Genomic DNA, 15,362 nt, shown 5'->3' on the forward strand with positions numbered 1-15,362 from the left:
TTATTGATGTGATGAATCATGTTAATTGTCTTATGGATATTGAACCAGCTCTGCATCCCAGGTATAAATCCCACTTGGTCATGGGGAATAATTTTTTAAATGTATTGTTGGAACTGGTTGGCTAATATCTTGTTGAGAATTTTTGCATTCATGTTCATCAGGGAAATTGTACTATAGCTTCTCCTTTTTAGTGGGGTCTCTGTCTGGTTTTGGAATCAAGGTAATCCTGGCTTCATAGAAAGAGTTTGGAAGTTTTCCTTCCATTTCTATTTTTTGGAACAGCTTCATGAGAATAGGTGTTAACTCTTCCTTAAATGTTTTGTAGAATACCCCTGGAAAGCTGTCTGGCCCTGGACTCTTGGTTTTTGGCAGATTTTTGATTACTAATTCGATTTCCTTACTGGTTATGGGTCTGTTCAAATTTTCTGTTTCTTCCTGTTTCCGTTTTGGTAGTGTATATGTTTCTAGGAATTTGTCTATTTCTTCCAGATTGCCCATTTTATTGGCATATAATTGCTCATAATATTCTCTTATTATTGTTTTTATTTCTGCTGTGTTGGTTATGATCTCTCCTCTTTCATTCTTGATTTTATTTATTTGGTTCCTTTCCTTTTTTTTCTTGATCAAAATGGCTAGTGGTTTATCAATTTTGTGAATTCTTTCAAAGAACCAGCTTCTGTTTTCATTGATCTGTTCTACTGTTTTTTTGGTTTTGATAGCATTAACTTCTGCTCTAATCTTTATCATTTCCTGTCTTCTGCTGGTTTTCGGTTTTATTTGCTGTTCTTTTTCCAGCTGTTTAAGGCATAAGGTTAGGTTGTATATCTGAGATCTTTCTTCCTTCTTTAGGAAGGTCTGGATTGTTATATACTTTGCTTTTATGACCAGCTTTGCCGCGTTCCAGAGGTTTTTGGTTGTGGTGTTATCATTTTCATTGGCTTCCATATACTTTTTAATTTCTTCTTTAACTTCTTGTTTGGCCCATTCATTCTTTAGTAGGATGTTCTTTAGTCTTCAAGTATTTGTTACCTTTCCAAATTTTTTCTTGTGGTGATTTCGAGTTTCATAGTGTTGTGGTCTGAAAATATGCATGGTATGATCTCGATCTTTTTGTACTTGCTGAGGCATGATTTGTGTCCCAGTATGTGGTCTGTCCTGGAAAACGTTCCACGTGCACTAGGCAAGAATGTATATTCAGCTGCTTTAAGATGAAATTTTCTGAAGATATCTGTTAAGTCTATCTTGTTCAGTGTGTCATTCAAACCCATTGTTTCCTTTTTGATTTTTTTATTACATGATTTGTCCATTGCTATGAGTGGGGTGTTGAAGGCTCCTACTATTATGGTATTATTATTGAGTTTCTTTATGTTTGTGATGAATTGATTTATATATTTGGGTGCTATCATGTTCGGTGCATAAATGTTGTTAGGTCTTCTTGGTGGATAGACCCCTTAATTATGATATAATGCCCCTTCTTCACCTCTTGTTACAGTCTTTATTTTAAAGTCTAGATTGTCTGATATAAGTATGGCTATTCCGGCTTTCTTTTGTTGACCATTAGCATGATAGATGGTTCTCCATCCCCTTATTTTCAACCTGAAGGTGTCTTTAGGTCTAAAGTGGGTCTCTTGTAAACAGCATGTAGATGGATCTTGTTTTCTTATCCATTCTGTTACCGTTTCTGACTTTTGATTGGAGCATTGAGTCCATTGACGTTTAGAGTGAGTACTGAAAGATAGGAATTTATTACCATTATGTTGCTTGAAGAGTTGGAGTTTTTGGTGGTGTTCTCTGGTCCTTTCTAATTTTTGTCGCTTTTGTTATTTATGTATGTATGTATGTATGTATTTATTTATTTATTTGTCATCTTTTCTCCCCTCAGAGAGTCCACCTTAAAATTTCTTGCAGGGCTGGTTTAGTAGTCACAAATTCCTTTAATTTTTGTTTGTCTGGGAAACTTTTTATCTCTCCTTCTATTTTGAATGACACCCTTGCTGGATAAAGATTTCTTGGCTGCCTATTTTTCTGATTCAGCACATTGAATATATTCTGCCACTCTTTTCTGGCCTGCCAAGTTTCTGTGGATAGGTCTGCTGCAAACCTGATCTGTCTTCCCTTGTAGGTTAAGGACTTTTTTTCCCTTGCTGCTTTCATGATTCTCTCCTTGCCTGAGTATTTTGTGAATTTGACTCTGATACGCCTTGTTGTTGGTCGGTTTTTGTTGAATGTAATGGGACTCCTCTGGGCTTCCTGGATTTTGATGTCTGTGTCTCTCCCCAGGTTAGGAAAGTTTTCCACTATGATTTGCTCACATAACCCTTCTACCCCTATTTCTCTCTTACCCTTCTGGGACCCCTATGATTCCGATGTTGTCCCTTTTTAATGAGTCACTGATTTCTCTAATTCTGAAATCATGCGCTTTTGACTTAATCTCCCTCTTGTTTTCTGCTTCATCATTCTCCATAAGTTTGTCCTCTATATCACTGATTCTATGTTCTCCCTTGTCCATCCTTGCCGTGGCGGTATCCATTCAAGATTGCAGCTCAGTTATATCATTTTTTACTTCATCCTGACTAGCTTTTACTTCTTTTATCTCCACAGAAAGGGACTCTAATCTATTTTTGACTCCAGCTAGTATTCTTATTATTGTGATTCTAAATTCTGGTTCAGACATGTTGCTTATATCTGTGTTGGTTACATCCCTGGCTATCGTTTCTTCCTGCTGTTTCTTTTGGGGGTGAATTCCTGCTGAATTCTGTGGTTCAGGCTGTGCAGATTGTTGTGTTAATCCTCAGATCAGTTTTCTAGGTGTGCAGGATGGTTTAATGTTGGTCTGCCTGTATTTAATGGATGTGAGACACACAAAAAACTTCCATGTTGTTCTGCCATCTTGGCTCCTCCCCCCACTTTTTCTTTTTTTTTTTTTTTTATTTGAGCAGGATAAGAAAGATTAAGAGTATATATGATGGTCAGTATAGAAGTAAAGGCTTGGAAGATGTGAGGAATTAGTAATTAGTGATGACAAAATCTGGCGCAATAGGGTTCTAGACAGAGAGAGTGGTCCATGACAAGGAACATGCCTCTTATGTTGATCAGAGAGCAAGAATGCCAGTGTAGCTGGGTAGAGTGAAACACAGGGATAAGAGTAGAAAATAAGTCTGAAAAGCATAGGGAAGGGTCAGATTGGTTAGTGTGTTATAAACAAATCTAAGAACATTAGCTTTTAGTCAAATGAAATTGGGAGCCCTCTTAGGGTTTTCAGTAGGGGAATAGCATGATCTGACCTATGTTTTCATAGGATAACTCTGACACGATGGTGATAGGTTTCTAGGAGAAGGATGGGTGTGTTCACTGTAGTGCAGGGCAGAGAAGATGATGGCATGAAATATTGCAGTAGCATGGTGAGTAGTGATAGTGGGTTCTGGTTATATTTTGAAGCTTGAAACAGTAGGGTTTGATAACGGTTTGGATGTGGTTTGTAAAAGAAAGAGAGAAGTCAAGGATGACTCTAGGATTTTGACACTATCAACAAGAGAGCTGGGTTTGCCAACACTGGATTTGAAGAATTTGTTAAGAGCAAATTTAGAGAGGAGTTTTTGGATTCAGTTTGGATGTTAGAAATATTAGAAATAAAAAGAGGATGTTTAAAGAAGATATGGGTGCTACTTTATGTTTCAGGAATAGCAGTGAGGCTGGTGTGGTTGGAGGGCAGTGAGTGAGGTATGGTCTTTAGAAGATAAGATCTGAGAAGAGCCAGGGGCTTTTGGATTTTATCCTGAATAAGATAAAAGGGCATTGAGAGTTAGGAATAGAGAGGGAACAAATTAGATCTATAACTGAAAAGGATTACTGTGTTCTTGGGCTAGATATTTAAATATGCTCTGTCTTATTTTCTTATGGGAAGAAGAAAGTAAATTCATTTATTTATTACAAAAATAATAATTGACTTAGAAGATAATATATTAATATCACCATTTTTTTAAATGTAATGACATTGTTATCCATGGACATAAGCAGTGACCCAGTAAATGAAACTCTAAATGAAACCAGTTGGTGGGCCTATTCAAAATCAAAGAGAAACTCTAAAAGTAATTCAGTATATTTACCTTAATAGTTCTTAAAAAAGTTGATCTTTGTTTTTATGTAATAATATCAGACATGTAACAGCTGGTGTGGGAGTCTTCATTTTCATGTTGCTTTAGTGAGTATTAAGGAATATCAAGTCTTGAATCTTAAATGTGAAATTGATAAATATGTGAAAGGTTCATATAATTTTTCTAGGTCAAGTAAAATGGCATTTTACACAAGGATTATAAAAAATGATTGCAAGTATTGATTAACTACAGTTATGTCAAAGCAATTAAATATCTTAGACTGTAACATGATGCATTCAATAAAATTTATTATGATTTATATAGGTTGTGATAAGTTTTATCACTTGTACAGTTTGGTGAACTGAAAAACAAAAGTTCATGGTTACAAAGTTCTGTAGCTCCTCTCATGAGGGGGCAGCATCTATTTCCACACCCCTCCAATGTGAGCTGATCTTGTGACTGGGTTTGGCAAACAGAATGGGGCAGATAAAGCTAGGTTCTTAAGAGGACTTTCAGTTGCCCTTATTGCCCTGAGACAGTAAGGAAGATGGTTTCGTCTATTTGAGGATAAGTGGTCACATGGAGAAAAACCAAGCCAGGCACAAAGACAACGACGAACACTGGCCATTTGGCACAGGATTGAGGCCATCTTGGACCTTTCATTCTAGCCAGACTTCTAGTCCAATGAGCCACGTGAGTGAGCCTAAGAAAACCAGAGAAACTTCCCATGTAACACAGAATCATGTGAAATGATAAATTTTTACTGTTTTAAGCCACTGAGTTTTGGGCAATTTGTTATTCAGTGATAAAAAACTGAAACGCATGAATGAAATACTTTTTGGAGTTTGCATATATTATCTGAGTATGGTTTAACCAGGTGTTTTTTGGTTCATTTAGCAGTTAGTTAATCAGTGACTACCAAGCACTTTGTGCTCAGTGCTCTAGGAAATAAAAATATACAGTTTAAATAGTGTCAGTAGGGTAAATAATAGTTGAGTTGGGATAATAAGTATTCAACTCTAAAAATTGGTATTTGTATAAGACATGAACTCATACGCTCTCAGAATTCAGCAGGAACTTCTGGAATTTCTTGAAATTGAGATTCAATAAAGTCTATGAGGGAGCTTCATTTCTGAGCTAGGGTTCAAAAAATAGGAATCGTAGTAGGTGTTGCAGGAAGAGGGCTCTCAGTTGAAGGGAATGGATTAGGCAAAAGTAGAAATAGAGGGTAAGGATTATATACTATGATAGGTATACCATGTAAATAGTAAGTGAAAGGGAGATAAGTTTGAGAAAACACAGATTAGATCCAGATGCTGGCGTCTAGTTAATTCTGTATGTATCACATATCTATTACCAAATAACAAGTCACCTAAAGAGGAGCACCTTAAAACAGCACAGTTTGTTGTCTCTCGCAGTTCTGTGGTTGGTAACTAGGCAGTGTTTCTCCTGATCTCACCTTCAGTACTCTTGGCTTCAGTCATGTGATGGCCTGACAGGAGTTGGAGCATCCGAGGTGGCCCTACTCTCATGTCTAGCAGTTGGTGCTGGCTGTCAGCTGGGACATTTTGGTTTTTTCCACATGACCTCTAAGCCTTCAGTAGATTGTACCAGTCCGCTTCATAGAATTGTAGTCTCAGTCTTCTAAGATGGTGAGAACAAGAGCTTCAGGATCTTCTAAGATCCATACTCTGTGACCCACACAGCATCACTTCTATAGTATTCTGTTGGTCAAAACAAGTTATTAGGCCATTAAAATGTAAGGACGTGGAGAACTAGTTTTCGCTTTTGGTGGGAAGGACAGCAATACCGCACTGCAAAGGGGTATGAACATAGGAAGACTTGATTTACTGGCATCTATCATAATAATCTATCACACCATGAATTAAAGAGTGTTGTTAAACAGTAAGAATCCAATGGCTGTTTTGAACCTGAGATTGGAGTATGTGTATGTAAGCTTTGTTTAAGAATGTGAATATGGCCCTTATGAATAGGTCATATTAAATATGAGAGCAAACTGAAGAGCAGGAAGTAAGAGTAGGGGACTTTTCTAGTAGTTTAGGGGAAGATAATGTTTGAATTACAAAATGGACATTTTTATCTATAAGCAGGAATTGACATTTCATGTGTAGTTATGCAAAATATAGTAAGCCTTCACATTTGAATTTTTAAAGATGTATAATTTATCTTCACTTTTATTTTCTACTGTAGTATAAAAGGTAAGTATAAATTGTTTACATTTTCAAATATATATTATTGTAAATAAAATAAAAAACCTAATCCACAAAAATGTTTGTTATCAAACAGTTGTTCTCTTTGGTTATGTTAAGATTTTATCTGAATAGTATTATAATTAGCTTGACTATTAGACTGCATAGGGGCAGCTGAGCAAATAACCTGATACAAATGAACTCATGTGACCTGGCAGGCAGCTCACAGAAAATTCCTAAGCATAGAACAAGGGCAATTTTTACATTCTGAAAACCTGGAGTTAAAAAAAGAAAAAAAAAAAAAAAAAGAAGGGGCACCTGGGTGGCTCAGTAGGCTAAGCGTCTGACTTTGGCTCAGGTCATGATCTTATGGTTCGTGAGTTCAAATCCTGCATTGGGCTCTCTGCTGTCAGTGCAGAGCCCGCTTAGGATCCTGTTTCCCTCTCTTTCTGCCCCTTCCCCGCTCAGTCTCACTCCTCTCTCAAAAATAAATGAAAATATTTTTTTAAAAAAAGGAAAAGAAGAAAGAACAGTTTCTGCCTCAGCAGTAAAATGATAGCAAGTACTCTAGGATTTCTCTTCTGTCCCTTGATTTAACTACTTGTGTGTTTACCCAACTACCTAACTATCCACCTGCGTATTCTCTGCCTTAGAAAAATAAAACAGCAAAAAAATATTTAAGATAATTAAACATGTTTTGTATGTAACTTAAATAAATAAGAAAATTATCTTAAAAGGATAGAAAAGGAATTTCTTGAATTTAAACATTGAGTTTTATTTATTCATGGTCGCCAAAATCACGCTATGTCTGCTCGTTGTGCATAGGGGTTGGAATGAGTGTCCAAAAGTAAACACAGATTGTTTTGGACAGATTTGTAGAGGAATAATTTACATGCCTTATAGTGCACTCATTTTAAGTGTAAATACCAAGCATTTTAAATGCATTTACAGAATTCTGCAATCATCACCACATTCCCGTTGTAGAACATTTTCTATTACTCTATTCCCACCATCAGCCCCAGGCAGCCACTGGTCTGCTCTGTTTCTCTTTTCTGGGCATTTTGTATTAACAGTATCATAAAGTCTGTAGTCTTGTACATCTGTCTTCTTTCACTCAGCATGTTTTTGCGATTTATCCATATTGTAACATGCATCAATACTTGTTTTTTCCCCCTTGCTGAATCATATGCCATTATACACTGATTTATGTTACAGATATGATTTATGAGAGATATGATTTATATCTCCAAAAAATGTACAATATATATAAGTTTATTTCATAGTGTCACCATGCCTTTTATTTATTTATTTTTATTTTTAGTATTATTATTTTTTTAGCCTGTAGTCGGGCTATTTTTAGTGCTATTTTAACCATTTTACTTTGGGGACATCTTGTAACAATTTCTATGCTACTCTCTGACTTAGCTTTGTACAGATGGTGATCTCTTGAGAGTGAGTTGGCACCTGTTAAATCCTCAAACCTTTCATGTATACATGAAACACACACACACACACACACACACACACACACACACACAATATACACACATATTATACAATAAGATAGCTTCCTGTAAAAAAAAAAAAAAGACTATCACTCTTTTACAGGGAATAAATTTAGCAATTTCTGTCTCTATGTTCCCTGGCATGCATTCAAAATGTCTGTGTAAGTCAGCCATGAAATTCAGTCTATTCCTTTTACATTCTACTCAGGTATACTCTGTGATATTTTGGCTACAACTTTTGATTATTAATAAAAATAATATTATATTTGGTTAATTAGGTAAAAACTTAAAAATTATGTTTTCATGAGAAAAAATATATTGTACAATATAAGATTCCAACTCACGGAATGCGCTTTATGTAATGTGCTTTGGCTTTCAAAGGAATAATAAGAAATAATGTGCCCAATTTAAAAGTTTTAATTTTAATGCACATTTGTTTCCTTAGCATTTGTGGAATCCAACATCTCGAACGGATAGGAAAGAAGCTGAATCTCTTTGACTCCCTTTATTTCTGCATTGTGACATTTTCTACTGTGGGCTTTGGGGATGTCACGCCTGAAACCTGGTCCTCTAAGCTTTTTGTTGTTGCCATGATCTGTGTTGCTCTTGTGGTTCTACCCATACAGGTAAACACAGCCAGGTTAAGTTTTATAGAAATGTATAAAGCCTTATAAAATGAAATCTTCCATGCTTAGAATGAAATGTGGGCGGTTTATTAATCTATTAACACATGTTATTATTGTATCCAGTCAATTAATTAAAATGGCCTCAGGAAATTCCTTCTCACATTATATTAGAAACTGATTTTTTACCCCTATTCACGAGTGATAAAGCTCACATCTCATTCCACTTCTTGAAGATGTTTCTTTTATATAGAGGGTATTTAACTTGTTAATTATAAGATCATAGGATTTAGTTGTAATTATAGAATGATAGACCAAGGAAATAAACTTATGAAGGTTTGATTTCTTTTGATTCTTGAAATAATATAAAAGCTGAACATTGTAGTAAGTAAAAATGGATCGCATTTATTGGTCAACTAAAACAAAATCTGAAGATGATACATAAATATTATGCAATGTTTTGGGAGTGGATAAGGTGGTCGCAAAGGGACAGAGGTATAAAAGGAGACTAAAGATGAGTAGATGCAATCTCCACCTCATTCTTACAGTGAGCTTTTGGGTGCCTGTGGGTGAGCAGCTTAGAAATAAGATATGGCAAATACAAATCAAATTTGTATCTTCCATTACAAACCCTTGGCCACAGTTTATCTAAGTATACTTTATGTAGGTATGAAAAAGATCTTCCTACTCCTGTTCAACCATGCGTGTATTCCTTCCTGACATCCCTCCTCTATTCCATCTACTTCCCTTACATACCAACTGCTGCTATGCAACTAGAATGTGGCCGTGTGTGTTGGGTATCTCTCATTGCATGAGATGTGTGCTGAACTTGGTAGAAAAATGTAGAAGAAATGCCATTGAGGTTTTTCTCTTTGATGCAGCGCATGGCACATCATGGCTGCCTGCTTTCCTGGGCGTAAAGCAGAGGCACAGACCTTTTAGTGCTGTTATGATATAATAGGAAATTCATATTAATATGTTTCTATAGAGACCTGAAACCCCCAAGAAGCATTAGCGACCTCTGCAGCAATCAAATGAAAAGTCTGTTATTGAAGGGAATGTGGATAATTTGAATCTCAATGAGTTCCATATAAGAAATTGAGTATATCTAATAAACAATGGATGTATTGCATTGGTTTTTATTTTCATGCCTGGTGTTTTTCATTCATATGTGGAAAATGCATTACAGTTTGAACAGCTGGCCTATTTGTGGATGGAGAGACAAAAGTCAGGTGGAAACTATAGTCGACATAGAGCTCAAACTGAGAAGCATGTTGTTCTGTGTGTCAGTTCACTGAAGATTGATTTACTTATGGACTTTTTAAATGAATTCTATGCTCACCCAAGACTTCAGGTACATTAAAATTATGTTATGCATTTTACTGGATCATACCTAACATATTGTCAGAGTCAATTAACTGAAGGTGCAGCCTGTGTTCTGGAGGATTTTATTTATATGCTCCAATTTAGAAAGAGTAAATGAAGAACTACAAATATAACCGGGAACATAGAAAAAATGCTTAAAGAATACACAGTATTTTAAGTTTCCTTCTGTATCTACACTAAAAGACAGATGGAATTATGTTAATGCTACAGAGAAAGGTTTTCTTTGAATTAAAAGGATTGTTTTTTTTTCTCTTTTGGGTAATATATAAATGATATTTTTGTGAAACAGTGAAATTTAAAATAAAATATAAAACAATGAAAAGTAATTTCACAGTATCATCTACTTGAAAATATCAAAAATTTTATCAAGTGTTGCTGATAGAAATGTAGAAGTCTGAAATTTCCATTTTTTCCTTTGTTTCCTAGAATGTAACTAGGTCGTATAGTAGCAATGAATCACCAAAAATTGGACAATAACTGGCTGAATTGAGAACACTAATTCAGAAAAAAAAATCTCTTCATCTGTCTATGCAGATAAAATCTTCAGATACTTTTCCACTTGCCATGGTAGTGGGCCAATGTAGATTTAGGTAATCTCCTTTCCTGCTTAATGCACTTAATTTAGGTCAAACAGGAAAGAGCTACTTGAATGTCTTGTATTTCCTCAGTAAAGTTGTCAAGAGGTTGGACAATCTTAAGATCAAGACAGTATTGAGTATAGTTCTAATTAGATCTCCCTTAAATTGACTTTTGGAGAACTTAAAAATTTTTTTATTATTTATTTATTTGTGTGTGAGAGAGAGACAGAGTGTGAGTGGGGGTGGGGTAGAAAAAGAGGAAGACACAGAATCTGAAGGAGGTTCCAGGCTTTAAGCTGTCAGCACAGAGCCCGACGAGGGGCTCGAATCCATGAACCATGAGATCATGACTTGAGCTGAAGTTCAGCCCTTAACCAATTGAGCCACTCAAGTGCCCCACACTGGAGAACTTTTAAAATACTTAAAAAAATATTTTTAAAAATACAATTTATAAGTGATACTTAAATTACATGATACATTCTTTTGTTTTCATATAATTTGCATTTTTGAAGAAATACCATATTTATTTGTTTTTATTATTATGCATATTAAATAATTGCAGGTTTTCTCTTTATAACCCATAAAGAAAATCTATTTTGGGGAAAATTTGAAGCCCCAAATTTTGATATATAGTAATTTATTCTGATAAATATCAATATGGAGAGTTCTCAAAACTGCCCAGATTTCTACCGGATATATTTTAGAGTGATAAAATGGTGAATGTTTACCACAGAATTGTAATAACTATAACCTGTGTATTAAACTATTTTATCACTCAGAATACCTTTGTGTTTTCTCCAAAGGACCATTATTTTGAAATACATGATCTTAAACTGTTAAATTTACTTTGTATTATCAATATTCTTATGAATCCTTATCCGTTCAGATATTCATCAGAGATTTTTCATTATTATCAATAAATAATAATATGACCAAATGATATAAATCACCATCATAGTTTTTCAAAAAGTAAGTAAAAATTTGAAGTATGAATTGATTTTTAAGCACCTCTTCCCTGTGTGTATTGTATATTTTAGAGTTAGCCTGAAGTTATTACTGAAAACTTTATAGGCTGGAAATGTATACATAGTAAGCACCGGTTACTTTCTCTTCATGGTACTAATGAGACTGAAAAAGATCAGGATTATTGTATTTTGTTTTATGTGATTTTTATATGTCTCAGTTATGTTTATTATAGTGTCATGTTAATTAATATATGCCCAGGTTTTAAATGCAGATTTTTAATTACTAGTGAAAGTTTATTTCTCTTTCATTGTATTTCTAAATGTTCTTAGACATTCTGTTTACTTATGTAATATAAAACACAGCATTATTGATTTCATCCTATTGCCCATTTTATTTTGAACAGGATTATTATGTGGTGATTTTGTGTCCTACTGAAATGGATGTGCAAGTTCGGAGGGTACTGCAGATTCCAATGTGGTCACAAAGAGTTATCTACCTTCAAGGCTCAGCCCTTAAAGATCAGGATCTGTTGAGAGCAAAGTAGGTATCCCTATCTATTTTCCATCTTGCAATACTTTAATATCTTTTCTCTCCTCCAAGTTTTAGCGGTTTTCTTCTTGAAAGGTGTATTTAAGTACTTTTGAATACAGGGTCTTGCCTTTATCCTACTGCTGGTCAAATTGAAAGATTAAAAATATAAAACCAGTGTTTTGCTCCTCTTTCTCAGTGCGAGGATATTCAGTGGACCGTGTCCACACAACACAATAAGGAGTGTGGCATGGTGTAATTAGCTGAGTTATCCAGACCCACCGTTAGAGTAGTCTCTGAATCCTTGAATACTGTTTTTATTCCACAAATAAAAATCTTGTGCCAAACATTATGTGAAATGCCAAAGCAGTTTGAGTCACGGTTTAAATTTTTAGAGTTTATATTATATAGTGGGCAGATGACACTTCTGTTGCCTGGTGTTAGAGTTGTCCCTGGGGGCTGGAGGAATCAGAAGAGTAACTGAGTCTTAGTTGCTCTTTTCCTGTTGCACATGTGCTAGCCAGCCTCCCTTAAAGGTGACATAGGCGTAGGCATTTGTCACAAATCATGGGGTCGTTCCATATAAGCAGAGTGAAAGCATGGTTGGGCAGACCATGGACACCAGGGAGTCAGGGCATCTGCAAACAATACCCATAGCTTCAGAAGCCAGAAGAAATCTTTAGCAGAGGTGGTTTTGCTCCATGTTTTTTGTTGCTTTTAAAGTTTTAAACATGTCTTTGTTGGGGAGGAAAAAATAACTTGTCCCTTTCTAGGTCCTTCTAGCTGGACTAAGAATCAAATTGACAAGAGACAGATTAACAAGAGAAAATCAAATTTAATAGTGCATGTACAGGGAATCCATACGGATGTGGAACTTTCAAAGACAGTTAGGCAAAAGGAGGTATATATGTCATTCTGAACTAAGGAGAAGGGGTAGAAGAGAAGGGGTAGAGGTCTTCCAAGGGAAGGAAAATAATTTACAGGAAGATGAAAAAGAGTAATTATTTGGTAAGCATATGTTTGCTGGGCCACTCAGAGAGAATGGGACATGGAAAATTTTGATCAAACAGGCCTTGCTAGGTTCCTCCCTCCCTATCCTACCTAGTTTATATCCTAAGGTAGTTATCTATGGTGATAGCTCTCTTCCTGGAGCAGATTTTCTCATCTAATCTAAATTCTTCTTAGGCAGTGAGGAGGGAGATAAAGACCTTTTTCTGAATCTGCTGGGTTTTGATTGCTTTTTAGCTTAAAATAGTCTTCATGCCAAAGTGGCCCATCTTGGGGTGGCCTGCCCTTGGATCCTACATCTACATATTTATCCTTGAGTTGTCTTACAAAGTCTTTTAAATATGTCTCCTCACTGAATTTTAGAGCATACGTTTTTTTTTCTTTGTTGTTGTTGTTTTATTTTTTTCTGGCTGTCTTGGTATGTGTGTTAATGGGTATGGGTGTGTTTGTGCATGTTCTGTGTGTGTGTGCGTGTGTGTGTGTGGTGTGTATGTGTGTGTGTGTGTGCAGGATGGTGATGGAAAAGAACAGAAGAAAATTCTCAAACTCTTTTTTGCTACATACTCCTGCAAGTTGATGACTAGATATTTTGTAACTGGAACTTGGACATTACTTTTGATTTAGATGCAACAGGTCACTTAAAGTGAGATCTTCAATGATTTAATACCTTCTGAAACAAAAAAGTTAGTAGAAACTATCAGGATATAATGAATGGTGCATAATTAGGAAATTTAGTTTCTTTGAAAATATATTAGTTTTTTTGGCGGATTAAATACTCCATAGTTGTCACTGTACGTACAGTTGTTAAGTCAGATTCTCCCAGTACCTCAAGTAAAAGATGACTTTAGGTGTTTGCTATTTGCTATCTAAATGCATTATTTGGGAACTCTAAAAAAATAGTTGCTTAGGCACTAACATAACTTGGATCTTTATATTCGTCTGCATCAGTAATCAATATGTTTATTTTATTGTGTACATTAAGTTCTTCACATAAGAATAATTCCCATATTATGTTCACTATGAATTTATGTGATAAATGAAGCCTTTTCATTATGTAATAAATTAAGCTCTTAGAATTATCTGTTAGTATTTTAGCTTGATACTATAGAAAGTAGCAGAATTTGCTGCCCCCAAATGTGCCTCCAAGGCAGGATTATCACAAGCTGGTTATTTTTAAGGAAACAGTAGATTTAGGAAAAACTGAAAGCCAAGTAGAAGTTAACCCTTTTTGTAAGGGATATTTACATTTGTAAGGAACATCTCAATCCATAAGGCTGGCTCCCCCTCAGTGCCTGGAAGAGGAGGATAACTCAATCTCTGGAAATTTTTGTGAATGAGAAGGCGAAGACCTAAATCTGCGTAACAATCTTACGCTTGTTTACTGTGCTCTCTTGATAGGTCCCATATCTGGTTCCCCCTACCTTTAGCCAAACATCTTTTGTCTTTAGCTGAAGAAGGAGTTTAAGGTGGTGGCCTCATGGGAGAGGAGTTAATAGTTTTCCTTTGTGTCTCCCACTTGTACCTTATACAGGAAGTATCTGTGTTATTAAACTTGTTTGTTTTTCTTCTGTTAATCTGTCTTTTTATTACAGAGGGGTCTCAGCCAAGAACCTAGAAGGGTAGAGGGAAAATTATTTACTTATATATTTATTAATTTCACAATTTAGAATTAGCATAATTCATTTATTATTAATAGTATTAAAATGATTTCTCAGCAAAATCAACCACATTTACAAGAATCATTCATTCATTGGAATATAAAAAGGATGATAATGAGGATGAGAGAGGTAGCAGGCTGGTGATACTAAAAAATCTGAGTTAAGAAAGAAGTATTCATTTTATGTTCATTTCTTATCCTAATGTCATATAAAGATTTGGGATTTAATGTTAACTAATACATTCTTCAACACAATTTCCCATGCAAGAAACAAGGAGTAGGATTCTCCAAACCAGTTCCAAAGGTCAGTTGCATGAATTTTGAATTGCTTTGTTGAAGATGATGTTTTGAAAATGTTATGCAATACTCATTATCTTATAACCATGGCTTAATATTTTCCCAAAACTGTTTGGTTTGGTCTAATTTCATGGACTTTTCTCTTTTCGCTGCATAGAAAATATAATTTTGGGGAGGGGGGAAGGTTTATTTTATCATAATGAACCAAAAAGACAAAACATTTCTTATTTTGAAATTAACATTTTGATGTTTTTATTTTTTTTAAGGATTTTTAAAAAAATTTTTAAGTAATCTCTACACACAATGGGGGTCTTGAATTTACAACCCCTGAGATCAAGAATCGCATGCTCTAGGAACTGAGCCAGCCAGGCACTCCAACATTTTTAGGTTTTTAGAACATTATTCATCAAGCACTGAAACATACCGTTTACCACCAAATTTAAGAAATGTAGAACTTTAGCATAAGGGACAGTGGTTTGGAACAAGATGATGAATCATCTCCAAGAAATG

At 35.2% G+C, this 15,362-nt stretch overlaps 1 protein-coding gene across 3 annotated transcripts in view; it reads left to right on the top strand.

Moving 5' to 3' along the window:
- The window catches only part of KCNT2 (potassium sodium-activated channel subfamily T member 2), a 359,890-nt gene that overhangs the window by 161,985 nt on the left and 182,543 nt on the right, over positions 1 to 15,362 (top strand). For all 3 annotated transcript variants that reach the window (XM_042925448.1, XM_042925450.1, XM_042925449.1), the window contains exons 9-11: positions 8,255 to 8,435; positions 9,622 to 9,786; positions 11,766 to 11,902. In XM_042925448.1, the coding sequence (XP_042781382.1) occupies positions 8,255 to 8,435; positions 9,622 to 9,786; positions 11,766 to 11,902 (483 nt within the window). The remainder of the gene's footprint in view (positions 1 to 8,254; positions 8,436 to 9,621; positions 9,787 to 11,765; positions 11,903 to 15,362) is intronic.

This window comes from Panthera leo, chromosome F3, assembly GCF_018350215.1.
Source record: "Panthera leo isolate Ple1 chromosome F3, P.leo_Ple1_pat1.1, whole genome shotgun sequence".
NCBI lineage: Eukaryota > Metazoa > Chordata > Mammalia > Carnivora > Felidae > Panthera > Panthera leo.